The sequence below is a fragment of the Cebus imitator genome, unplaced genomic scaffold, assembly GCF_001604975.1.
Source record: "Cebus imitator isolate Cc_AM_T3 unplaced genomic scaffold, Cebus_imitator-1.0 Scaffold33, whole genome shotgun sequence".
NCBI lineage: Eukaryota > Metazoa > Chordata > Mammalia > Primates > Cebidae > Cebus > Cebus imitator.
The window spans coordinates 6,896,503-6,924,211 of NW_016107348.1; the positions used below are offsets into that span (position 1 = coordinate 6,896,503).

General features: G+C 38.2%; 1 protein-coding gene across 2 annotated transcripts in view; it reads left to right on the plus strand.

Annotated features, from left to right (window-relative positions):
• HMCN1 (hemicentin 1) overlaps positions 1-20,775 on the plus strand; it is a 455,928-nt gene extending 435,153 nt beyond the window's left edge. The window contains exons 101-107 of one of the 2 annotated variants that reach the window (XM_017524525.2): positions 1,261-1,374; positions 2,103-2,228; positions 5,088-5,216; positions 8,212-8,562; positions 11,976-12,095; positions 17,696-17,822; positions 19,332-20,775. In XM_017524525.2, the coding sequence (XP_017380014.1) occupies positions 1,261-1,374; positions 2,103-2,228; positions 5,088-5,216; positions 8,212-8,562; positions 11,976-12,095; positions 17,696-17,822; positions 19,332-19,698 (1,334 nt within the window). In that variant the 3' untranslated portion in view covers positions 19,699-20,775. The remainder of the gene's footprint in view (positions 1-1,260; positions 1,375-2,102; positions 2,229-5,087; positions 5,217-8,211; positions 8,563-11,975; positions 12,096-17,695; positions 17,823-19,331) is intronic. The other variant, XM_017524527.2, reaches the window with a different exon arrangement.
• The last annotated feature ends 6,934 nt before the right edge of the window (positions 20,776-27,709 follow it).

Genomic DNA, 27,709 nt, shown 5'->3' on the forward strand with positions numbered 1-27,709 from the left:
AAAAAAAAAAAAAACATCAAAAAGTGGGTGAAGGATATGAATAGACACTTCTCAAAAGAAGACATTTGTGCAGCCAACAAACATATGAAAAAGAGCTCATCATCATTCGTCATTAGAGAAATGCAAATCAAAACCACAATGAGATACCATCTCACACCAGTTAGAATGGCGATCATTAAAAAGTCAGGAAACAACAGATACTGTAGAGGATGTAGAGAAACAGGAACACTTTTACACTGTTGATGGAAGTGTAAATTATTTCAACCATTGTGGAAGACAGTGTGGGGATTCCTCAAGGATCTAGAACCAGAAATCCCTTTGACCCAGCAATCTCATTATTGGGTATATACCCAAAGGATTATAAATCATTCTACTATAAAGAAACATGCATACATATGTTTATTGCAGCACTATTCGCAATAGCCAAGACATGGAACCAACCCAAAGGCTCATCTATGATAGATTGGAAGGACTTCTAAAATGCATAGGAAGAGGGAATGATTGATGGACCACAGTCCTCATCTTAGTGAGGAAGTGGAAGATGGGCTGCAGAGCTCAAAAGCTGAAATAGAGCTCAAAAGCTGAAATAGAGCTCAAAAGCTGAAATAGAGGGACTTTCTTCGGTGGGAGAAGAGGGCTTTCTCCCTCTGGGACTGGTGGGAAGGAAAGGAAAGAAAGTACAAAACCACAGGCAGGTGCCCAAGAATTTGAGGAGTTCATGCCTGCACACTGTTTTTGCTACACTATGACCCAGATGGTGTTTGGGAAGTACAATTTTGCAGTGACTGCAAATGAGGAGAAATGCTGATGTTAATGCAGTCAGGCACAAGGTGATAAAGACCTGCACCAGACTAATAGCAGCAAGAAAGGGGAAGAAAGGTCAGTTGCAAAAGACCTTAGTGCTGTTGGGGTTTTTCCCCTGTCTTCAGTATCCCAGTCTGTCAGTAACATTCCAGGACTGAAACTTCCTAGAAACAGGAGTGAGAGCCATATGGCAAAACACTTAAAGTAGAGGACTATTTCACTGACATAGTTCTGTATCATTAGCAGATGTCTACCTTTAAGAGTCTTGTAGAGAGATACCCTATCCAGCAATTAATTCCATGAAGTATTTAGCAGATTACATGAGTGCACATATATTGGATAGGTTTTAGAGAAGATCTTAAATGTGGTAATGACCAAGATCATTAAAAGGATAAACATTTGGGGTAAATTAACTCGGGTTTCCTAGTAGCATATAATGAAACTTTTATTTAACAGATATTAATGAATGTCAAGAATCCATCCCCTGTCACCAGCGCTGTTTCAATGTCATAGGAAGTTTCCACTGTGGATGTGAACCTGGGTATCAGCTCAAAGGCAGAAAATGCATGGGTAAGAAAAGGGCTTTGAATTTAAAGGAATGACACTTTTATAACTTCTTAATGATGTCTGATCTAAATGCATAAGCTGTGTCTTGGTACTGAGTCAAATATAGGATATCAAGCATGCATCATGTATGTAATCCATGCAAAACAAACATGAAGACAAATGCCATGTTTTATGAGTTTTTCTAATTACATACCGATTCTTCATAACATTTTCTATTTTTTGCAAAAGTATTATATACATATATGTATACATTTGTATACATACATGTTACGTATACATATGTGTGTATCCATTTGTATACCTATATGTATACACTTGTACACATATACATTTGTATACACACATATGTATATATGTTAATATAGTGTATATTTTATTTTTCTAGGAGGAGGAAATGGTTGGTATGGCTATCTGCTCTGTGAAGCAATGTTTTTTGTTTTTGATTTTTATTCTGTTTTAAAGTGTGTTACATACATTGTTGAATTTAAGCACTTTAACCTTATACAATGACTATGCAATGAATATATATATAATATATATAATATAGGGATGTTAATACATATAATATAGGGATGTTAATACATATATCTATGATATATATATATATTCATATATATAATATTCCTAAATCCTATATATTTTTTTAATCCCTAAAATCCAAAAGTATGATTTTTCTGGAAAAGTGGAATAAATAATTTTTTCAATCTACATTACTTTGTTCTTTTATCAAGATGTGAATGAGTGTAGACAGAATGTATGCAGACCAGATCAGCACTGTAAGAACACCCGGGGTGGCTATAAGTGCATTGATCTTTGTCCAAATGGAATGACCAAGGCAGAAAACGGAACCTGTATTGGTGAGTAGCTGGCTGTTTCTGTGACTGATATCAGTTTACCATCAATGAGTCAAGTAAGGTATTCATTTTAAAACTAATGATTAGAGTAAATTTAAACTAACAAGGAAATCTTTCTTTTCCATAAGTACTCCCAATTTCTAGGATAACTGAGCTCTCTCTGGGTCCCAGGGTCATGACTATTCCTGGAAATGGAAGCTTGCTATGAAAACCTGTGACCACTTTGAGCTCCCATCAATTAAACATTTGGTTTACATAGTTTAATGTCCACAGCATTGATACTATCTCACATAATTTCTAACATGAAATTTAGCATATATGTTAAGAATTTCATAAAGGGTAAGAAAAATGTTTGTAGAGATTTATTAAAATTCAAAATATAATTATTTTGGTACTACATATTCTTTAACTGTCAAATCCATGACCAAACGAATTATAATTTACCCAAAATTTATGCTTTGCCTGTCTATTCTGCATCTGCTGAGTTAGCAGATGTCACATTAATGATCAGACAAAAATGTAAATTACATTTCTCCCTACGTTTGTTCTGTGTATGCGGAACATACAATTCTGTACCAGCCAACCCGAGTTAACACAGCTAGCAACTGCAGAATTTACAACAATAAAAGAGTACCATTCCTGATCTCATTCCTGCTAAAAAGAAAAACACACAGGAGAAAGAAATAATTTATGGGTTAAATTGGCCTACTCCACTGCCTCTACTGTAACCCCCTCTCCAAAATAAACCAAAAAAACAAACATCTACAATGCAAGGTGAATGAAACACCATAAAGAAGGGCAAATAAAATTGCACAAGAATATCTGAGAGAGTGACTCTATCCAATTGGAGTCACTATGAAGGAGGTTGTGGAAATGATCACATTTAAATACAGGTTTCGATGGAATGTTACTGGATGGAGAGGGATAAAGGAAAGCAAGAAAGCCCTGCACAAGAGGGGAAGAGCTGAACTTGGGATACAGTGTTAAAACTTATTGTTCCTTCTTCGCACCTATCTAAACTTGGACAAGTCTTACGATCACACAGAAATTTGAGTTTCTCATTGTAAAAATAGCACAGTTTTTCTTTAAAAACAATCAATTCTAAAATATTGATTAATAAAATTATAGTATATCTTGAATTTGTTTCAAAACAGTATGATAAGGTTGTGGGGTATGGATATAGATGAAGGAATATTGGCCATTGGTTGATAGTTGTTAAGTTCATGGTGGTTTAGTATAATTTAAAAAAACAACTGGTGATGGGAATTGAAGTATCGGATTTCAAAGATTTGTTTCAGCTCTCACACTATAGATATAGGTCAGTACTTTCCTTATCTTTTATGAGTTGCAGCCAACTCCATCAGAAGCTTACACCAGACTGGCCAACACGGTGGAACCCCGTCTCTACTAAAAACACAAAAATTAGCTGGCTGTGGTGGCGCATGCCTGTAGTCCCAGCTACTCTGGGGGCTGAGGCGGGAGGATTGCTTGAACCCAGCAGGCAGAGGTTGCAGTGAGCTAACATTGCACCACTGCATTCCAGCCGAGGTGATGAAGTAGAAAAAAAAATGCAGTGGTGCAATGTTAGCTCACTGCAACCTCTGCCTGCTGGGTTCAAGCAATCCTCCCGCCTCAGCCCCCAGAGTAGCTGGGACTACAGGCATGCGCCACCACAGCCAGCTAATTTTTGTGTTTTTAGTAGAGACGGGGTTCCATCTCAAAAAAAAATAAGAGTAACAGCCAACTCAGACCATCATGTACAGTTACATGTAACTGCAAATATTTTAGTAATATTGACCCTAATTATGTATAACATTAATTAGACATGAGATGAGTTGAAAGATCAGAAACTGTTTAAGAAGCTACAGCAAAAATCTAGCTGGGTGGGAATGGAAATGGGGAGATACATGGTTTTGATTGAAGGAAATAGAACCACCCAATCTTGGCAACTGAGAGAATAAGTTAAAGATAACTGACCATAGTACTTTGTATATAGCAAATGTTCAAGCTAATACTAGAAACTCTTTTAAAAGAAATACCTTTTTTTCTTTTTTTCTTTTTGAGAAGGAGTCTTGCTGCATCGCCCAGGCTGGAGTGCAGTGGCACAATCTCGGCTCACTGCAACCTCCACCTCCCAGGTTCAAGCAATTCTCCTGCCTCAGCCTCCCGAGTAGCTGGGATTACAGGCGCCCACCACCATGGCTGGCTAATTTTTGTATTTTTAATAGAGATGGGGTTTCACCATCTTAGCCAGGCTGGTCTCAAACTCTGTGACCTCGTGATCCACCCACCTCAGCTTCCCAAAGTGCTGGGATTACAGGCATGAGCCACTGAACCCAGCCAAAGAAATGCTTTTCAATAGCAGGAATACAGAACATCATTTATCATTTAAAGCTTGCTGGACTTGAAACACAGGAGTGCTATTATCATAAATAGGGGAGTAAGGATAAGGCTCTGAGGGTCTGCTGGGTTTGAAGTAGTGGTAAAACAAGGGAGATGGAGATGTTGAACTAGCAGCTAGAAACATGTAACCGTAGATCAGACGCAATATAGAACTATTGCTCCCAATCTGCCTAAATTCTAGTCATTTGTATAAATAAGAGGCAAAAGGAGGAAGGGGTATAGAGAAGGAGAAAAAAAGAAAGCTGAGAATTAAACTCTTTGCATAATAAGGAGCCAGTTAGTAAGTGGCAAAGGTGGGACTTGAACCCAGGTTTTCTGATTCCAAGTAGTAACCTGGTATGATCTCAACTACTTGGTGAGAAAGACAACCTTTGGCAATTCGACAGGATGCAACTTTAAATACAATGACTTTTGGTTTGAAAGAGGAAATGTCACTTGTTATTGCCTCCATGTCTGTAGATATTGATGAATGTAAAGATGGGACCCATCAGTGCAGATATAACCAGATATGTGAGAATACGAGAGGCAGCTATCGTTGTGTGTGTCCAAGAGGTTATCGGTCTCAAGGAGTTGGAAGACCCTGCATGGGTAAGTTAATAGGAACTTGTTGAGTAATAAAGCTACTAATGTGATTACCTAGCCTTACCAACTCGCTCTGGGCCACTCATATCATCAAATGGTCTTTTGTTAAAAGGTATGTAAATTGGTTTAAGTCATTCAATATAATTTGGATACTTCTTCAGAGACTTAATATTGAGCTCAATTTACACTGAAATTTCAAGTGATAATAATCACTTACTGTGTGTTTGCTATACACCACACATATCAAAGTGAGGTTCTGATACAGTTGCCATAACAACTTAATTTTCAAGATTATCTCATTATTTCTCTATGCACATGACTTAAATGTTTGCATAGATACACTTTGAGTATGAAGTATAATTGTATGGAGTATGAAAGTTTAGGTGTGAAGTATTAAAACAGGGACACAATTTAAACAAATTCATAATTATTACTTTATTGTGCATTTGATGCTTACGGTGTGCCATTCCCTTTGCTAAAAATACCTCTTTCATTTCTCCCCAATTGCCTGTTCGTTTTCATCTTGATTATAGTTGAATATGAAGGCAAATAGAAAATATCTATAAGAAGATAACCACATACGTTTGGTAAAAATTAATGCATTTATAATCAAGAAACTGATCTATCAAATTGTAGTCTTCCTTAGAATATTTAACTGCACTAAAATAATTGTGTGGGCTTTTACATACTAGCTTCTGGGTTTCATGCTATGCTTTTCAAATTGGTTGCCTTGTTATCTACTGAACCATTATCAATAGCAGATTCTTCCAAAAAGACTTAGCTCTGCCTTTATGCAGTCCCTGGCATCATACTTTGTATGTAGCAAATGTTCAAAGTAATACCATTACTAGAAATTCTTTTAAAAGAAATGCTTTTTAATAGCAGGAATATGGAGCATATCTATTTAGATATTATCATTTGTATATAGGTGAACATCTTGATCAGCCATAACTGACTTTTCAGAATGAAATACGTGTATTTGTTCACTAATTTGGCCAGCAGTTGGATCTCAGACATTGGGCTAGGGAATAAAACAAGGAAGAATGCAGAACCATTGCCTCCAAATAGAGCTAAAATATTAATTTTTACCTACTAAAATAGTTTTTAAAGCAAAATTTCCACTTTATTCTACCTTTCTATATTGTTTTCTTTCATGCCACTGTGGTGATGAATTAAAGAATTTGGTTTTCATTCACTTTTCCAATTTATAGGAAGAGTTGCAAGTACAGACTCCATGTGCTGACCTAGCAAAGAAGATAACTTTTTTAAATGTTATGGGTTTGGTCAGTTTATATCTTAGGGAGAACTGGTTCTATGTCCTTGTTTTCTTCTTTTTAATCTTTTGGGGGAAAATGTGCTTGGCTTGTTTATTAATTCAAAATTATTAATTCAGAAATAAGAAAATTTTAGTCTGTAGTTTTGCTAATAATCCTACTTCTAAAACTCATACTGGTATGGAAGATTAGAGACACTAGTTACCAATATTATAACTAAATGCAAACTAGAGATGTGATTTCATTTTCCCTTTACTGACAGAATTAAGATCTACATTAGCTTTTGAGCTCTGGTTTTCGTGTATTTAAGACCACATTTTCCCATATGTTTTTTTTTTGTTTGTTTCTTTCTACTGTTCACAGCTTGATTTGGCACATGATATCAAGCCCATTCCTTCATTTATTCAACAAATGCTTATTGAGCACCGACTTTATGCTGCATTATGGTCTACGTTATAGGATTACATCACTCAACAGGGCAGACCAGGTCTCCGTCCTTGTGGAGTTTACCTTTCAGGGAGAGAAAGAAGAATCACAAAACAAATATACAATTCCAGATAGTGACATGTACTTTAAGGAAACATAAAACAGAGTAAGGAGAAAGAGGGACCCATGTTGGGGTAGCAGCACTGTGATCCAGGCAGCCTCTCTGAGAGACTGGACAAAAGGAAAGAGCAGCCACTGTGGGAAGGTCTGAGCAAAGTGTATTCCAGGTGGAGGAGAAGCCAGGGCAAAGTCATTCAGAAAAGAATGCGCTGACCATAATCAAGGAACAGCCAAGGGGTCAGGTGGTTGGAGCAAATGTAGGCAGAGGATGAGGAGGATAAAGAGCGTGATGGGAACACATGGACGGTCTTGGGCAGACAAGCAGTATGATGTGGTGTACATTTGGAAAAGATCGTTCTGGCTGCAGTGTAGAGAATTAGGAGGGCAATGATGCTTGCAGAACAACCAAGTCATTTACATAAAAATGTAAAAATAAAAGTAGTTACATATTTTTAATTATATATGGACGTATTAGAAAGCTTCCAACATTGTCAACCGGTAGAAAAATCAGAATTCCATCTGAAATATTTATCAAAAGAGAAAAAATAAGAAATTTCCCAAATGCACACGTATGATTGTGTTAGGAGGTACTATCTGAGAATTTTTTACAAGTGTAATTTGATGAAAATGATTCTACACTCTCTTGTGCCTTTTCTTCCCCAGAGGAAGATACACAAATTTTACCAATTTAGGATGTCTCTACCTAGTTGAACGAAAGTTTAGTGTAGTATTCCTAAGATTTAAAATGTTAATGTTACACTTAGAATTACATGTAAAAATGGATACCAAATTAGCCCAAACTGATCAGGGAGACAAGGCTGAGAACAGAGTTCCTTAGATCTTGAGGCGTCACAACTGAAAGTCACAGGAGTATGGATTCACAGAACTAGTGTGTCTGGTTCTCTCAGCCACATGCTGCAGTGTGAATGTTCAAATAAAACGTGTGCATATGAGGTAGTATTTAGGGGGAGATTTGCAGAATCTGTCTATATATTCATAACTGAATGATTACAGCTTTCTCAAAAGTTCACAACACTTGAGGAGAAATTACTGTATGCCTGGCTTTGGAGGGTAACAATGTCTTCAGTTTGTTTCACAAACTCATTCTTTATTCCTGTGTTTTGTGTGTGTATGTTTGTGTGTTTTTTTTCTCTTTTTTATGTATCATGGCACACGAGCAGACATTAATGAATGTGAACAAGTTCCTAAACCTTGTGCACATCAGTGCTCCAACACCCACGGCAGCTTCAAGTGTATCTGTCCGCCAGGACAACATTTGTTAGGGGACGGGAAATCTTGCGCTGGACTGGAGAGGCTGCCAAATTATGGCACTCAATACAGTAGCTATAACCTTGCACGGTTCTCCCCTGTGAGAAACAACTATCAACCTCAACAGCATTACAGACAGTACTCACATCTCTACAGCTCCTACTCAGAGTATAGAAACAGCAGAACATCTCTCTCCAGGACTAGAAGGACTATTAGGAAACCTTGCCCCGAAGGCTCTGAGGCAAGCCATGACACATGTGTAGGTAAATGTCAGCCGTATTCCATTTCCTTTCTGTGGGCTCTCTTACTGATCAGAGTCAAAGTCTGCGTACAGCACCTGTGATTGTTTGGGTGCAGTGAACTACATCTGATCTCAAGTCCTTAATGACTCAAAATTTTAAGATATTTATTTTGGCGCCTAAAACTATTACAGACTTGAGTCAAATAAATTATGTATTTATATATGGGCATTCTAATAATTTCTTGTGTTATAGTAAGTTTCTCTGTTTGATCACCCTGAAAGCGTTACTAAATTTAATGCTATATAGACATGAATTTCAGTGGCGTCCAGAATATGATTTATTTAAAAGAGAATATAAATATTGCCATATAATGTAATGCTATCAGATTATGGCCACATCTGATTGATGCAAAAGCAGTGGTTTAAAAGTGAAAGTTTCAGCTTCTCGGTTCACTGCTTGTTCTGTATGACAACTAACATCCCATTGACTGTTGCTCCACAGTCCCCATGGAATTGCTGTTTGATTATTGTGTAGGTTTGTATGTCACTGAAAAGATAATATGAGTCGGGACAAAACTAAGTTGCTTCCATTGCTGTAAAATATGTGCTTTCAGTATGTCCATCTAAATTCACAAGTCTACAATTTCATTTGTTTGCAAAAGTGAAGTATAATTTTTAACTTAAGAATTGAGACCTTGTTTTCAGTTAAGTTGCAAACATTACCATCTGTCACTCATGCAACTCAGTTTTCTGTGAACGTCTCCATTTTGCATGTCATTGACCTAGTCACCAAGGGGAATTAGCAAGCAGGAATTAGTTTTAATTTTTGTTAGCTGGGAAAAGAAACCAAAGAAAGCAAAGAAGGCAAGCAGGAGGGAAATAAAGGGGGAATGAAGAATAAACTGCTTAAAGACCACCATGCCAGCCTCATTTTCTTACATTTCTCATAGTGTTCTGCACTTTGCTTACTCTCTAGTAACTATGCTTTCTGCTAAATATTTCTTTTGAACATTTTAAACATGTCTTCTCCTTCTATCTTCAATTTTTGTTGTTTCTTTTTCCACCCTTTCCCAAGCCGTGTTCCTGTATTACTATCTTCTCAGATGTACTTCCTGGTCAACCTTAGGTGGATTCGTCTTCTCATATCATCTCTACTCAGTTGGAGCCTCAGTCCCTCTGGACACTCAAACTTTACCCTTTGCTTTTTAGGTTCATATAAAAATATGCACTTTTCTGTCTAGATACTCCGATGTACCTGCAGCTTAATATAAAGGCTATGGAAACTTCTCCCTTGTGATTAGCTTCCCAGAATTGCTGACAGTGCTGGTTTCTTCTACTCACCAAACATTAATGCATTCGTTGACAATTCTCTATATATTTTGTTGCATGTGGTCAAATACTGTTTAATTGCTAAATACGTGGATTCCAGTGTTCTTGCTAGTACGTTAAACAGCACTTCAATCTGCTACAAATCACTGAGTTTTGGTAATTTTTTATGCCCACAATTTTGATCTGACACTTCATTAAAGTTTTTCACTATTCTTTTGTTGACAGAATTAACATCTGACATTTTGTCTTTCAGAGTTTCTTCCAAATAATCATTCCCACTAGAGGGTTTTCACACCTTAGGTAATAGGTTACCATCCCATTCTCAGCCTTCATTTTAGACAAGCACTTTCTTCTGTTCTACCTTTACTTTCCTGGCCAAAACTCTTCATTATGAAAAATGAATCAAACCACACCCTCCACACTATACACCATTAGCTGGTTCCTTCCAAATTATCAGAAGGTCCAACTTATTTTAAGAAAGTTTCCTGATTAATAACCCATTTCTCTACTTCTTCATCAATATCTATGGCTGAAGTTTCATCACTTATAACATTTATAGAGTCTTATAAATGTTTTCTGTCTTTCCGCTTCTGTTTAACCAGCGTTATGTTATCACAATCGTCTTCCTCAGACTGTCTTCTGCTATTTGAGGCAGCCACTATTTCACAGTAAGGGTCAATCTAAAGTAAAATTTTATAGCTAGTCCATTATTGGGTATTTACGTTTCTTTGGGGACAATTAATGGGCTTAAACATGTCTTAAAATATGGTATTTTATAGTATTGGTACTAATGAAGAAATTTACAGTAAGATTGCAGACAGCTTTGGAATTACACACAAGACCAACTTGCAATAAACACCAAATGCTTTTAATTAACTATCTGGGATAGACAAGTTATGAAAGATTCAAATTAACACTGTGAAATATAGTTAGACTTGGGCTAAAATTTAGTTTTTGAAGAAACTGATTCCAAAGATAACAGGAAAAATGAACATTGCATTGCTTCTGAATGCAGAAATCACATTTGGGGGCACTTTAAAATTCATACTTGGGAAAGCCCTGTGTTAACTACTTGTAGTTCAACATCATTTGCATTTCTGTTATTTTAGGTTAAAGCTGATTTTAAAGGAAAGAAGTAAAAACTCACACAAGTCACAGAATCAACACTTTGGTTAACTAGCCTTCCACTGGTTGGTGTATGTTCAGACTATGAGCAAATTTTAATTTTAGTCAAAGCGAAACACCTCTGGGACAAGATCTTTTTAGCCTCCCAAATCACATACCTCATCTTTAAAGCAAATATCAATTAATTTAGAATTGTCATCTATTCTCCCCCTCCTTATTTGCATGGCTTTCCTTAATAATAGCAGACAGCCCTTTCTAGACTACTTTCCTATATATTACTATATATGAACCTTTCAACAAAACTGTGATGCAGGGCTGATGGTCTCAAGTATCTCTTTTGACAGAAGAATAAACTGAGATCTTGGGAAGTTAAATGGCCTGCCAAAAGTAACACAACTATATATGTAGGTACTTGTCATTAGTACATTAGAATTGCGTTAAAAACTTGAATATTTTTATCACAAAAATAAAGCCATTTCCATGTGATATCTGTGTATGCGAAAGCTATGCACGGGTGGGGCTGCAGGGAAAGAGAGCGCCAATGTTTAAATACAATAAAAACAAACACTCCTTTTTGCAATTAATCTCAATAAGAACGTTATCTTTTAGGTAATCTCTACTATTTCATAGTTTCATACTTCCGTGGTTTAGGATCCTGTCTAAATTTGTTTCCTCTGTCATGTCACTCTTACTGAACTAATATAAAAATTGACCATTTTGGGACTTCAGCATATATGTGCTTACACACAAAAGAAATGTTCATATTTTGTAATACAGTACTGTGTATATAGTACTATGTTTAATATTTTTATAACGTTAGAAAAAGATCTTGATAGAAAATAGCTCTGAGCATTTTTTAACATACGACTATAAATTCACCAAGTTTTTCTAATGTGTAGCAACCACCTGATGAGAGTTGGCTCTGTCACAGGGTCTGCTTTTTTCTTGTGTGGTGACACTCTCCGCCTTCTTTCTGAACAGATATTGATGAATGTGAAAATACAGATGCCTGCCAGCATGAGTGTAAGAACACCTTTGGAAGTTATCAGTGCATCTGCCCACCTGGCTACCAACTCACACTCAATGGAAAGACATGCCAAGGTGAGAAAACATTGCGATGTTTATTGTTGGAACTTGGCTAAAAACCAACATAGAGTGTGAGGAGCTTTTTGGAATAATCACTGTCCTAGTGGCTTCCCCTTCTTTCCCATTCCCATGGATCAGAATTATGTTCAGACATTGCTTTTGGGAGCAGGAGAAGCAATGGGAGACCAAGCCAGCAAATAGTTGAGAAACATTTTTGGTATGGTCTTACTAGAAGGAGCAAGAATGCCTAAGCCAGTTCTTATTATATGTTTTTAAAACTTAGTGGGAATAGATCCCTTCAAATTTTTTTTCACGTCACTAAAATGGAAGAGAAAAATGAGAAGGTTACTCAGTAAATTTACTTCAGTGTTAGGCATTATTTTATATGTTGTCTCTCTTATTAGACTTATTTTTAGAGTGATCAGTTTGGTAATTAATTAAATGATTCATTCATTCATTGAGTCTACATTGATGTGGAACAATTATGTGCTAGCCTTGCAGGATTGAAGCAGGTAAGATATAGTCGCCCCCTTTAAGAGCTTACAGTCTAGTGGAGACAGACACGTAAATAAATCAAAATATAGCTCACAGAGTTTTGGGCAAAGTATAGCAATGACAGAAAGAAAAAAACATTAATCTCAGTAGTTCCTTTTTTACACAAAATTGTGAAAAGAGCGTCGTAATTTGGTAAGGTTGATTATATTGCAACATGTACTTATATTAAAGAGAAAGAACTTGTATAACTCCTAAAAATCTTCTAAGAAAACCCTTGAATTTTGTAGACAAAATCTAGGAGTATTATGTAGGTCTTAATACGCTTTTGAATTGTATTAATTTGTGTCATGGAAAACTACATCCTTTTGTAAAGTATAGCAAATAACAGCTCCAAAAGAGTGCTTTCTCAGCAGCAATTAAATTTAGATTGAGTTTTTTCTCTTTATGGGCTTCACAAAAGACATGCTAGGATGCAGCTCATGGAAAATGCGTTCCAGGAGGCAAAACCAGGGTGGACAGTGGCTTCATCCTGGTTACCATGAGCACCGCCACCTCACCCCATGCCACTTTACCCCACCCATTCTCTTATTCACACGCCCTGAGAGCCCCCACTGGTCTCATGGGCTGGAGATGAAACATGAAGCTGAGTAATAACCTTTGCTCTGGGCCATCAGTCACCAAACATGTATTAAGAACCTACCCCATGCAGAGAATTTTACTCAGATTTAAAGTACTAGCATAATTTATTTAGTCATATTGTTACCTTTTTCCAAAGCAACTGTTATTTCATTTTAATCAGCAGTATAGGTATGTCAAAGGCAATCATTTGCACCCATTCTAATGGGCACCCATTAGATAACTGTACCCATTCCAAAACTAATTCTCAGAGTGATGTGAGCCTTGATGTCCTAGAACAATCAAGAGCAGAAGTAGGACTTGACCTCAGATCTGCATGTCTAGAATTGTCCTTTGTCTGTGGGATGATGTGAGCGCCAGGTACATTGCACTGGGGCAGCAGGATGGGGTGAGAGCACTTTGTCCAGATGTTATCACTTTCCCCAGTTCTTTAACCCAAGAGTCTTTGTGAGGGACTGGCAATGCCCACACTAAAACTACACTCCCTGCAGTTACTCCAGGCACCAAGGAAGGCAACAGGGCAGTCACTGGAGGATTTGGAATAACCACTCAAAACACACAACCCCTTAGCCAGATTTTAAAGGTTATCTTTTATTCTCATTAGAGAATTTTCCTCCCTTTCTAAATTGTGCCAGTTTATTTTTTTAATTGCCTTTGTCACTCATTTAGTTCAAAACGTTCTTCAGCTTTCAGTTGAGCTACAGAGAATGGAAAACAACGTGGACAAATCAGAAACAGGTGTCACTTGAAATGTTTGCAATTTAAATGGGTTACATATTTTTGAGGTTTTAAAAAGACTTGAGAGAAAACAATTATGCCTTTTTCTTTGCCCTAAATAATAACTTGCGTTCTTTTTATAGTTTTAGAAAGTGTTTGAGGCATTTATGAGGAACAAAAGACTGCTTTTTATTTGCGTATGATTTTTTAAAAGATTTTTACTGATAGAAATGTCAATAATAAAAGGAAAATTAAAGTGAATTTGACATTGAACAAAGACAGAAACTCTAGTCAAAAGTGGAAGTCCCTAGACTGCAAAATGAAACACAAAAAGCATGACCAATCAAAAACTGCCTAAGACCCAGAGAGGAGAAACTAAAAGACATTTATGCTAATTTTATGCACCACTAATCTACTTCTAAAAATTTGGAAACATTATATGAACACTGCATTTAAAATGAGTGTTATTATTCATCCATGTTTTAAAAAGGCAATGCATAATGTTTATCAATAATCTAAATTACTTATATTTTCTATAAGACAGATGTTTCAAGTATGTTTATCCTAAATTATTTAAGTATTCAGAAGCACTTGGTTAAATACATTCATATGTTCTAAAGCTGTTCATATAAAAAGTTTTCAGCTCGTTTTAGGATTCTTTTCTTGTAGCAATAATATTTATGTTACAAAATATTTTCATTTCAATCATAATATTCTCAAATAGAAACCAGACATCACCACATTGTCCATGAACAGAAGACAACACAATTTCTATTTCTTTTTCTGCCTTTTTTAAGAATAGTGAGTAGAGTGAGTGAATTCCCAGAGACAGAAGAGGACTGCCCAGCACCTCAGTACTTAGGCAGGCTTTTTAATAGAAAGTGTATATTTCTATATTAGACTGTGATATTTCTCTACAGATTCCTATGTACCCAATGAAAATATAAGGTGACTACTAAACAACTACTTATGCACACGGATGCGCATCCGGCTTCTAGTCCCACACAACGATCAGGGACCCCTGCAGCCCACTGGCTTCCATGTTTCTGCAAGAGTTCATGATGAAAATAAGAGACAAAATGAAATTTGGACGATGAATATGAAGAGAAATGTTTTTAATGAGAGAAGGAAGATAAGGCTAATTGAATTTCACATTTTTCTAGAGGCTTTTCACATCACTGAGAATCTTAAAATCATAATTAGAAATTGTTTCACGGAGGCAGTAGGCAAGACTGAACTGAAATAAAAAGTTGTTTCACGTTGTGTTTCATTCCTGTAGGAGAACTAATCCTAGGGTAACACTAGTAATCGCATGTTGCATCATTGTCAGCACATATAACTAACTAAAAAGTTATTCACTCCACATCATTCTAACCCAACATCTTTTTACTTTGTGCAGACTGTTACTGCTTTAAGTAAATAATTACATTGTCTGTGGTTTCCTTAAAAAGCAATATATTTGGAGCCAAATCTAAAATGCTTAAATACAAAAATGCAAAAAATTTTTGTATCAAAATTTACATTTTTTATCAAGTCCCAATATAAATACCATTATCTAAAGTGCCAAATGTAAAATGTGTATTTTTTATAAAAAAATATAAGTCCCAATATAAATACCATTTTCTAACTACCAAGTTATGTCCTACGGTGCATGCCCATTGTTCTTAGCACAGATTCCATGACAGAAGCACATTTGGCCTTCAGGACCCACCGCTGGAGAACCAATTCAGTTCATTTAATTGTAATTTTTCCCTCCTGTATCTCAGGACCAATGCTATAGGCAACCAATTGACTTAGCTGAAAACTTTATACTTTACTCATACTTTAAAAAATTAACCACTAAAGTTTCTTCTAAGTTTAAATAGTTGTGAAATATGTGAATGCTGGCATTGATATCAGATTGTTATGTTAATGTGCACAGACTTTAAATATATTTTCATCAAAACTCAGAGCCGTAGGTTTAAATCCCTTGGTTAATGGAGGATGCACACTATGTAATTTGAAAGTCTGTATTCATTGTAAAATTAATCAGATCTACTGTCAGAAAAGTTCAAGGTAATTTTTCTGTTCAAACAAAAATTTAGTAGGTGTCCCCATACCAGCCAACCCACTTCTGAAACCTAATGTAAAATGAAGAGCTCACTGGAGGTGGATCACCTAAGATCAGGGGTTCAAGATTAGCCTGGCCAACATGGTGAAACCCCCTCTCTACTAAAAATACAAAAATTAGCCAGGTGTGGTGACACATGCCTGTAGTCCCAGCTACGCAGGAGGCTGAGGCAGGAGAATCGCTTGAGCCCAGGAGGCAGAGGTTAGAGTGAGCCAAGACTGCACCACTGCATTCCAGCCTGGGCGACAGAGTAAGACTCCGTCTCAAAAAAAAAAAAAAAGAGCTAAGACCATTGGATTGTAGCCATGATAAAATAAGGCCTGCCCCATCAGTCTTTATTACCAATATTCTTACTCTCTGTTTATCCTCTGAGATTAGCTGAAACCTGTCTTTTTAAATCAGAAGAAAAGTGGAAACAGGGAGAAAGGAATAGACACCTCCAGGCCCTGAGATGTTCTCAGGAAAATTTACTTTAGAGAGGAGAGTTACGGAAGTGAGAATATGAGAACTGATTCCCTGAAATATTCGCCTCCATTCACACTGCTAGAAAACATTCATGCATCATCAAGGGGATGAGGATGAACCAGCATGAAAACTATTCTCTAAAATACCATTCTTACCTTTGGGATCTCAAATTCTTAAAAACTGTGTTGAACTTCACAGACTCTCTTTCCATAAAATCCATCCATCAATCAATCTCACATTCTCTCTGCCTCTCTCCCTCTCTCCCTCTCTCTCTCCCTCTCTCCCTCTCTCTCTCTCTCACTCTCACACACACACACACACACACACACACACACTACACACACTACACACAAACATTTTCATTCAGATCCCTGGATGCTCAAATATAAACCCCAAATTAAGAATTCTGGCTCAAAAACACTCATTTTCAGGAATCACTTAAGTGTGTGTCTACCTAACAACATAGTGTAAAAAACAACAAAGAGTATTTCATTTCCATGTGTTCCCCATACCATTACCCCGAGGACACCACCCCATACCATAGCAACCGAAGATGGACTGGGCCCAGTCCAGACCCGGGCGAACTGCTCCACTGGATCAGCTTACGTTGCAGTGGCTTGGCCACTCATTTGATCCTGTGTATTTTCTCTCTCTCCTCAAGATCTGACTAGCCTGTACCCTCTCTCCTGAATTTATAACTTGACTCCTTTCATATCTAAGACCCTATTTTCCACTCAACAATTTGACATTATAAAACAAAATACTAGGCACAGATCACTCACATTTTAAGGATATTCTTCACTTTGCAAAAAATATTTACAACTATCCTTTAAATTTTTGTCTTGTTCATAGTATATTTAAAATATTACTTGCTTTATAAAACTCAAATGCACTGTATTTTCCAAATATAAAAGACACCAGAGCGCTCTTAATAGCTCCCATCTGCTTTTATGGCTCTTATTTTTTGGTGTCCTTTCACATAAAGAAATGTGTGCTTAAGGCAGTCTGGGAAACAAGCCCGTGAGGTGTCATGATCCCCATTTCGTGGTTGAAGGAGCTTAGGTGTGACTAAGTTCATTCATGGGAGGGGAATGCTAGCCCTCCACATTCCACTCACACGTCCCAGTGTCTGCTGTGATGGCCGCCTCTCACCCCCATTGCTGATGCTGCATGTTCCCTGTGCTATCCCTAGATATCGATGAGTGTCTGGAGCAGAATGTGCGCTGTGGGCCCAACCGCATGTGCTTCAACATGAGAGGAAGCTACCAGTGCATTGATACACCCTGTCCACCCAACTACCAACGGGATCCTGTTTCAGGGTATGTCTTGCCTTCTCATCCCAGACATGCTTTTGAAAATCCTTCCTCCCTCTCCTTGACCAACATAAACCTTGTCTGCTGTCATGTGTAACTCACAGGAAGTCAATAACTCCAGGAGGATGTGGGGTTACAGTGAGTATTCTCTTCAATGAATGAGCAATAATGAGCTTTTCCTGCAGCAGCCACTGCCGCCCAAGCTCACTCCTGGCTGCCAATGTTGCCTGGAGCAGTCTTCCCAGCATATAACCCACCACGTAACATGTAGAATTCATTGTGGCGCCGCAGCACTGTTTTATGAAGTGATAGAGCCTGCCTTTCTTTGAGGTTTTCCATTTCTGTTGTGTTGCCTCAGGGCGGTAAGGGCTCTGAGCACTGAGAGGCCGCCATGAAGCACCTCTTCTGCTGTTGCTCTGACTCACCACTCCATGAGAACGGAGATGAGTGAGGATGAGTCAGTTGTCTGCCCGTTCATACATCATCTCACTTACATTTCCTCTGTCTGAAACAGCCTTTTCTGCATTCTGAATAAACTACTCTTCTATTTTCTGTCTCCCATTCCAGAAATGTTGTACTCTGTCCAGGTCCCAAGTTAACAGGGTGATTGACAACAAGTGATAATGTTCCTCTTGGATAGACCCTGCTAATAGGAAGGTGTTTCTGAAACCATACTGACCGGGGCTCACATTTGCTTTCTTCTTGGTAATGCCTACCAAGTTACTGCAGCATAGTCAAGTGTGGGCTGCCCAGAATACACCAAAAACCTGTTTGCAATTGGTCTGATGGGACTTGGAATCAGAAGGAGAAAATTGAAAATATAGACTTAACGAAACCTCTAAAAATACTATGACTGAAGAATCCTATCTTCATAAAATGGTCCTCTGGGCATTTTTTCCCCTCTTTATTACCATCGATTTCTGGCAAACAATTTAAAAGTCATGATGACTCAAAAAGCAGTCACTGTATGCTCTGGTAAAAAAAATAAAGTTTTTTAATCTAAAATAATGTGAAAGACAGTTACAAAAGAAAGTACCCCTCCCGCACCGGGAATCCCAATTGACCTTTTATTATTTTTAGAAAAATAAAGAAAATATATTCTATTTTACCTTTCAAACAGTGTTAGGATAGATACCACATAATTTAAATGTAGCTTATATTCCTCTTTAAGAAGTACATGTTTCCAATATGTATGCAGACGCTTTAATTTCCAAAACTGACTTTTCATTTTAAAGAAAATACTTCTTGTGGCTTTTTCCTACTTACTTCACTGGCTCAGATACTTCTGATTTTAATGGAGCTGCAAGATAGATATTTGGTTTCACACCAGCATCTCCACATAGTCATCTGGTGTCTGGTTTGAGTTAGTGACACAGAGCATGACTGTCTTCCTGCTTTTAGTCAGGCTGCCTCCTGCATGCAGTGCCTAAAAGTTTCATGGCTCATGACCACCTGCATCATGCCTCCTTCTGCTTCCAGATAACTGCGTGTACTTCATATGTCTGTTGTCCTTAGGTTCTGCCTCAAGAACTGTCCACCCAATGATCTGGAATGTGCCTTGAGCCCATATGCGCTGGAATACAAACTTGTCTCCCTCCCATTTGGAATAGCCACCAATCAAGATTTAATCCGGCTGGTTGCATACACGCAGGATGGAGTGATGCATCCCAGGACAACTTTCCTCATGGTAGATGAGGAACAGACTGTTCCTTTTGCCTTGAGGGATGAGAACCTGAAAGGAGTGGTGTATACAACACGACCACTACGAGAAGCAGAGACCTACCGCATGAGGGTCCGAGCCTCCTCCTACAGTGCCAATGGGACCATTGAATATCAGACCACGTTCATAGTCTATATAGCTGTGTCTGCCTATCCATACTAAGGGACTCTCCAAAGCCTATTCCACATATTTAAGCTGCATTAATCATGGCAATCAAGCCCCTTCCAGATCACTCTCTCTCGAGCAGTTGCAATCTTGGCAACTTGACAGCGGTGCTACACTCTTGTTTTGTGGGCCTTCCTTAGTACTTCTGAGGTATTTTCATCATCCCACCATGGTCATATCTTATAGTAAGGTCTAGAAAAGTCCCTTGTTATTTTCTTTATTTATTACACTGGAGCAGTTACTTCCCAAAGATTATTCTGAACGTCTAACAGGACATATCAGTGATGTAAACCATCTTTAGTAGCGACGTTACCTGAGATCGTTTTCCTTAAAGCCAAACCAAACAACATAAAACAAAAACAACTGATTCTAAGTCAAATCGAGTTTTTGAGTATTGACTGTTTTTAGAATCATAAAATTGATTACTACGTGTTTTGATCAAAGCTTATAACTCATGGAGATTTTTGTAAGTCTTGATACTTTATAACAGGACTTACCTATTTTCATTTTAAGGAGAAAAGAAACACTACTCGTTTTTTAAAATGTAGTACAGCTACCAGAAGGCTTGTTTGATCCTATAAAGTGCTTATCTTGATTGAACATTCAGAACGAGGATATTATTTTCAGTGATTTTGTGAAATCGGCTGAACCACTTATGGTAATAGAAAAAAATTCCACTTTGCCCTCATGACAGTTGTTCCTGGCATAGAACTTTAACATTTTAATACAAAGTTCCATCCAGTTAGCCTCATACTTCTTTTACATTCCAGATTTTTTTTATTTTCCTGTCAATGAAAACAATTTTTAAAAATACCAGTGGGACAGGTTTGGTTTTTTAAAAATCTCTTATGTTCAAATTAACATAAATGTTAAACGTCAATACACTGTACATGGTGGTAATAGACTCTAAGCAATTGCCAAGATGTATTCTATTTTTATGAAGTGTATATATATTATCTTAGTGTGCATTTTCTATATAATATCTTGATGGACTCTTTTATAAAGTTATTTTATAAAAAAACAATGTTACGCTAAAATCAGCCTAAATAAATTTTCACATCTTTTTTTCATAACCTTTTGAAGAACCTAAAATTTGTTTCCTCACAGGTAAACAGGGATTAAATTTAAAGTCATACACATAAATGCATACACATCATGACAGCCCTTGAGACAGAGGTAGTTTATTACTCACATTTTATAGGTCAGGATCCTATGACAGAGATAACTTATGTAACTTGTCTTATGTAACTTAGACAAGACAGCTAGTTGGTGGCAGAAAGGCTCTACGTTACCTGTTGTGACTGCCACTCCGTGAGTTTTTTCATCTACCTAAACAGTGTTTTTTATCTCATCTCAAGTGAATTCATCTCCTACCTGTGAGATGAAGCTAGTGAAGGCCTAATTGTGACCTATGGTTGAAGGATTTTTAACCTGGAATCACATTATTCAAAGGAACCTAGAAAAAAATATCCTCTCCACAATCCAACTGTCAGGCAGGTGACTGACTCAATCAGTGTTAACCAAAGAATGTTCTACTGAATGCTGGTCTAGTAAAGATGTTTTTAGTCACATGCATTCCGCGATCAAACAAGTGTGAAAATTACGGCATAACATGTCCTCCTATTAAAGATTTTCCATCAGCACTGACAATTAAAGGATCTTAGAAGTTCAGTAGTGAAAGGTTGGATTTGTTCAAGCCAACATTTTCTACAGGATTTAATCCCAAATGTTTTTTTCCTAATACATTATCTCACTGAACACTTGGGGAAATGCTGATATAATACAGTCAAGACGTAGCTTCATGCCGAAATCCTTAGAAAGGACACTTTACAACTAACTACTTTGGTAAACAACTCCAACACCCCACTCTGACCATTGAGCTTCTTTCTAAAGTCAAACCACATTAGTTTTGCTCATTTCCTCTGTCCAATAGTCTACAAGCTTAGAAACTGACAGGGCAGTGACCAGGCGTGAGCTACTGCATAGTCATTAGTAGGAACAGACTCCTGGTTACTATAGCATTTGGTTTGGAAATTCCTATTTGGGGAGCCAGAAGATCCAGCCAGAATCTTGACTTTAACCAAGTACTTTTTACAACCTTTCCTGAAACTTGTCCTAAGCACACCAGTGGCTGAGCGGAGGAAACAATGAGATCAATCACCAAACCTGAAAGTTTCCTTAGGATACAGGGCAGGGTGGTAAAACCTCCTTCATCACCTCTAGCGGAGCTGCGAGGAGGAAGCCTCTATCTTGTATATTGCTGTGACAGTCCTCTGAGCCCGTAAATTCCACAGACACCCCAGATAGGATGACTAGCAGAAAGGGGAAGGTCTCCAAAGGAAGGAAACTAAGAGAGCAAATGAGAGATCTAATAGGTAATCTTCAACTCATATTCAATCCCTCATACACCAGATGAAGTCTACCTACAGTATAATTAATCTGATATTAACCTAAACAGAAGTATGATCTACACCAAGAGTCAACAAACTTTCTATAAAGATACAGACAGTAAATATTTTAGGCCCTTCAGGCCTTGTGGTCTCTGTTGCCACTATTCAAGTCTGCTGTTTAGGATGAGAGCAGCCATGGACAGCACATAAATAGGTGCGCCAGTAACACTTGATTTACAAAATCTGACTGGATTAAGCCTGCAGGTCATAGTTTACCTCTGATCTACAAACTGGGTTAAATCTTTTTATCATTCACTACAGCCCAATCTGAGCTCAAAGCATACATGATAGTCATGATGGCTCTGACCTGTTTTGTAGCAGGCTGCTGACCTCAGCGTGTACAAGCCTTCCCCATCTCTAAAACCTGTTCTCATTCTTTACATTAACCAGCCTGCAGACTTAGCTGTTAGGCTGGCAGTCATATTGAAGCCCCACTCTCCCTTCATAAACACACACATGCACACGGGAGCATGCTTTGCAGGGTAGGATAACAACACACTTATCAGAACTTATCATTTCACATTTCAGTTCATCTGGGTGAGCCAGGTAGGCCAAAGATTGATACCCCCAAGAGACAGACGCATTTGTTCAGCTGGCTACCTGACATTTTCACTTGGCTCCCTCACAGCTAACTCAGACTTACACATCCAGCACATGGCTGATCCACACCCCAACCACACGCCTTTACACATCCAGCACATGGCTGATCCACACCCCAACCACATGCCTCCTACTCTCTAGCAACCTTCTAGTTACAGTGATCATGTGACTCCATTCTATCCAACAAGATGTAAGCAGAAATCACTTGGTGTAGCTTCTGGGAAATCGCTTTAGGGATAGTCTTTGTGGCATGCCAGTTGGGCCTTCTGCCTTTTTCAATCTTCCCATGCTCAGAATGTGGACAGATATTTGCCAAGCATCTTGCAACAGTGAGGCAACCACTCTGAGGATGATAGGCCTATAGGAAGGAAAGAAGGAAGGAAGGGAGGCAGGGAGGAGCTGAAACCTTTTATATGACTTTGTTGAACCACTCTTCAGCACTGGAATAACTACCCCAGGACTTCTAATTGTTTGAGTATAAAAAAACTCCTCTCCTTACTTAAACAATTATTTGGGATTTCTAGCAAGACGGCCGAATAGGAACAGCTCCGGTGCGCAGCTCCCAGCAAGAGCAGCACAGAAGGCAAGTGATCTCCTCATTTCCAACTGAGGTACCTGGTTCATCTCACTGGAACTGATTAGACAGTGGGAGCAGCCCAAGGGGGCAAGCTGAAGCAGGGTGGGGCATCGCCTCACCTGGGAAGTGCAAGGGGTTGGAGAACTCCCTCTCCTAGCCAAGGGAAGCCATTAGGGACTTTCCCCGGCTTTCTGACACTCTGGCCCAGATACTGCGCTTTTCCCACGGTCTTCACAACTGGCAGACCAGCCCTATTTAATGCCAGATCTTCCATAGAGTCTTCCCTAATCTTTTTAACAAAGACCACTCTTTTGTCTCTTAAGTCAGTCTCTCTCTGTACCTCTCATCTGATACTTCTTACCTTCAGCTTTGTATTACGATTGCTTGGCACATGCATTTTCTTGTCTACTAGGCAGCAAGAGCCTTGGATCTGGTTCATCCCTTATCCTGCATTTCTCTTAGCACAGAGCACTGTAACTAATATTTACCCCACACACTAACTGCAAGGATCACTGACTAATCAATGGATTGAATTAAGATAAAAAGGAACCCAAAGTTTATCATGATGGATATGGTTTGGCTCTGTGTCCCCTCCCAAATCTCACCTTGAATTTTAATAATTCCCACATGTCAGGAGCAAGAGCAGGTAGAAATAATTGAATCATGGGTATTGTTTCCCCACACTGTTCTCATGATAGTGAATTTATTCTCACAAGATCTCATGGTTTTATAAGGGGCTTCCCCTTTTGCTGGGCTCTCATTCTCTCTCTTGCCACCCTGTGAAGAGGTGCCTTCCACCATGATTGTAAGTCTCTTGAGGCCTCCTCAGCAATGTGAAACTGTGAGTCAATTAAACTTCTTCTCTTTATAAATTACCCAGTCTCGGGTCTTTCTTCAAAGCAATGTGAGAATGGACTAATACAATTATCAAAGCAAAGAAAAGGACCTTTATTACCTCCTTAAAGGTCCTATTCCCAAATAACCTCACTTTGGAAGTAGGGCTTCAACAGATGAATTTTGGGAAGACGCAATTCAGTCCATCACAGGAGTAAATGGCAGAGAGAACCTAAGTATAGGTGAAGTGAAAGGTAGGTTGCCAAGGGTGTGAGTAAAATACAGCCATATGCTGAGCATTTGAGAGATAAGGATAGAGGTAAATTTTTGTGATGGTTCCTATGGAAAATGGAAGATGGACCAAATCAGAGACATCTAAAGGATGACTTAGTAGTGACAGAGGTCTAGCTGACATTGAAAAATCATAAACCTTTCTGGATCCAATGCATTCATGTGACTCTCAGTATTCAATCAGTGTCCAATGGCCTGCATTTAAACACACACAAACACAAGAAAATAAAAACATAGGTAAGTTGATGCAGAGCTAAAGATTTAGAGGATTAGAGAGAGGAGAGACATTGCCAAACTCAAGTAAGGATGTGTGGAATGGCAACTGTGCCACAAATAAATATATCTGTCACTATGCAGACAAGAAGTTAAGAGAGTTCATATTAGGTCACACTAGATGGTCTCTACTTTTGAAATAGAGGCCAAAACAAAGGTAGCAATTTGAAATTGGGAGTTTGAGAAGAAGAATTAAGTTGAGAAATCACAGGTAAGAAGAGTCGGAAAAAGGCTTCACAAGGCATCTGTACTAAAATTGGCAAAGAAAATAATAAATGCTAAGAGAATAATAAAGATCAGATAACTTGAATATTCAGTGACAATGGCATGTGTTGTCTATTTAGAGTGGGGAATGTACATGGCTCAATTTGCCCATAATCCAAACTTCTGAGTAGATAAATTTAGTTGGGACAATGGAGCTGATATTACTGAGTCATGTCTGAAAAAATAAATGGTGGATTCTAGGCCAGCAACAACTAAAACCATGAAATGAGTAACAGACCAAAAAAGCAAACATTCAAGGCCTGAAGTCTTATTCATTTACCCACTGGAAAATTTCTTTTTAACAGATTTAATTGGTTATACAATTTTAAAACCATGTATTTTCCATCTTAAGTATAAAATGCAATGTTTGGTAAATTTACAAAGTTGTACAACTATCACCACAATCTAATTTTAGAATGTTTCCATGACTCCATAAAGATCCATCATGTTCATTTGCAGTCATTCCCTGATTTTACCCCTAATCCTAGACAATCAGGAATCGATTTTCTGGACTTTTTATGTAAATGCAATCATATAATATATGGCCTTTTGTGTCTGGCTATTTCCATTTAGCAGAACATTCTTGAAGTTTATCCATATTATCAGTATTTTATTCTTTATCACTGAATTGTGTTCCATTGTGTGGCTACACCATTTTTTTTAATTTTTATTTTAATATTTTGTAGAAGTAGGATCTCACTGTGTTGCCAGGCTGGTCTTAAACTCCTGGCCTCAACTGGTCCCCCCGCCTTGGCTTCCCAAGTGCTAGCAATACAGCCATGAGCCACTGCACCCAGCCATATACCACTCTCATTTATCCATCCTGTAGAGGGGAAACCCCACAGGTGCCATGGCAAGGATCTGAAGCCTCAGCCTGTTCTCACATAAATATTGATTTAGAAAAGAATTAGAAATGTGGGCACATAGTTATTCCTTTATATAATCATATATAATCTTTTTTTTTTAACTTTAGGTGCATACTATATCTGGCCATTTTTCCCCATGTTATCCCTAGGAACACTCTTACACAGTTGGCGGGAGTGTACATTAGTTCAACCACTGTGGAAGACAGTGTGGCGATTTCTCAAGGATCTAGAAATCATATATAATCTTACAATTACTCACTTACAATCATAAAGATATATACTCAATATAACCTTTAATTTTACTAATGACTATTGGGTTATGAAGCGTGGAACTGAGGTGACATTGTGAACAAAGTGACCCTAAGGCAAGATGCTCTAAGCCCTCTGTCACGCCCGCATAAGGGCTGCTGGAGGGCGCCTCGGCTGTGCGGCAGTGCCAGCGCTGGGAGGGTGCCCGCTGTTAAGCCAGCTAGGGAAGGAGACGTCCAAAATGACTGAGACATCTCCTTCCTGGGGGAGTTAGGAGAAAACTCCACTTCTCCAAGCCCTTGTGGCAAGGCCTGGCGGCTGTCAGGGAGGCCCGCAGACATCCTGGGGCTTAACTGTCTCTATGTGATGCTGTGTTTCAGTGGTCACATTCCATGTCCACTCTCACGCTCTGCTTCTGCACCTGGTTTCTCTTTTTCTTATAAGAATTTAAAATAGTAACATAACCTTAGTGTCCTTGATATTTCTGACAAATATGCGAAGAGCGCTGACACATTAGCTTTTTTCCTTGCCTCGGCTACTTGAAAGTCTTGGGCCCCCTATCTCCAAGACACGCGACTTACCTGACCCTGTCACTGGCCACCATTACCTCATCCTACCTTCCCCGCCCCTGCTTTGTACTCAATAAAAGTCAGAGCATCCAGACACTCAGGGCCACTGCAGGTCCCCGCGCTTTGGCTGGCAGTGGACCCCCAGGCACAAACTCTCTTTTCTCTATCTCTGTGTCTGTGTCTTTTATTTCTAGTTTCTTGTCTCCATACCAGCAGAGAGGGGCTCACAGAACCCTACAGGGCTGGACCCTATACATCCTCAGCTGATGAACAAATGTGAGGGGTTTTTTGATTTTGGTCTATTATGGATAATCCTGCTACAAACAACTTTATGTGTAAGTTTTTGTGTGGACATGTTTTCTTCTCTCTTGCACAGATACTTGGCAGTAAAATTGCTGGATCCCTTGGTAAATTGATGTTTAAATATTTAAGAAATTACCAAACTGTTTTTCAAAGTGGCTGCACTGTTGACATTCTCATCAATAACACATGAGGGTTCCAGTTTCTCCACATGCTCATCGATACTTACTGTCTTTTTTATTATAACTATTCTAGTAGGTACAGAATAGTATCTCATTTTAATTTGGATTCCTCTAATGACTAATAATGTTGAGTATCTTTTTATGTGCTATTGGCCATTGGGATATCTTCTCTGGTGAGATGTCTATTCAAATAATTTGCCCATTTCACCTCTCTTTTTTGTGTTGTTTTGTAAGAATTCTTTATATATTCTAGATCCAGTTTCTTGATCAGATACTGATTTGCCAATATGCTTTTCCAGTTGTGGCTTGTCTTTTCATTTTCTTAATGGTGTCTTTCAAAGTGCAGAGGTTTTCATTTTTAAGTCAATTTCATTAAGTTTTTTCTTTAATGGATTGTGCATTTGGTGTGCTAGATAAGAAATCTTTGTCTTAACCCAAGGTCACAAAGATTTTCTATGCGTTCTTATAAAAGTTATAGCATTTTAGCTCCTATATTTATCAAACATTTTCATTTAACTTTTGTGTATGATACGGGAGAAGGGGCTAAATTCAT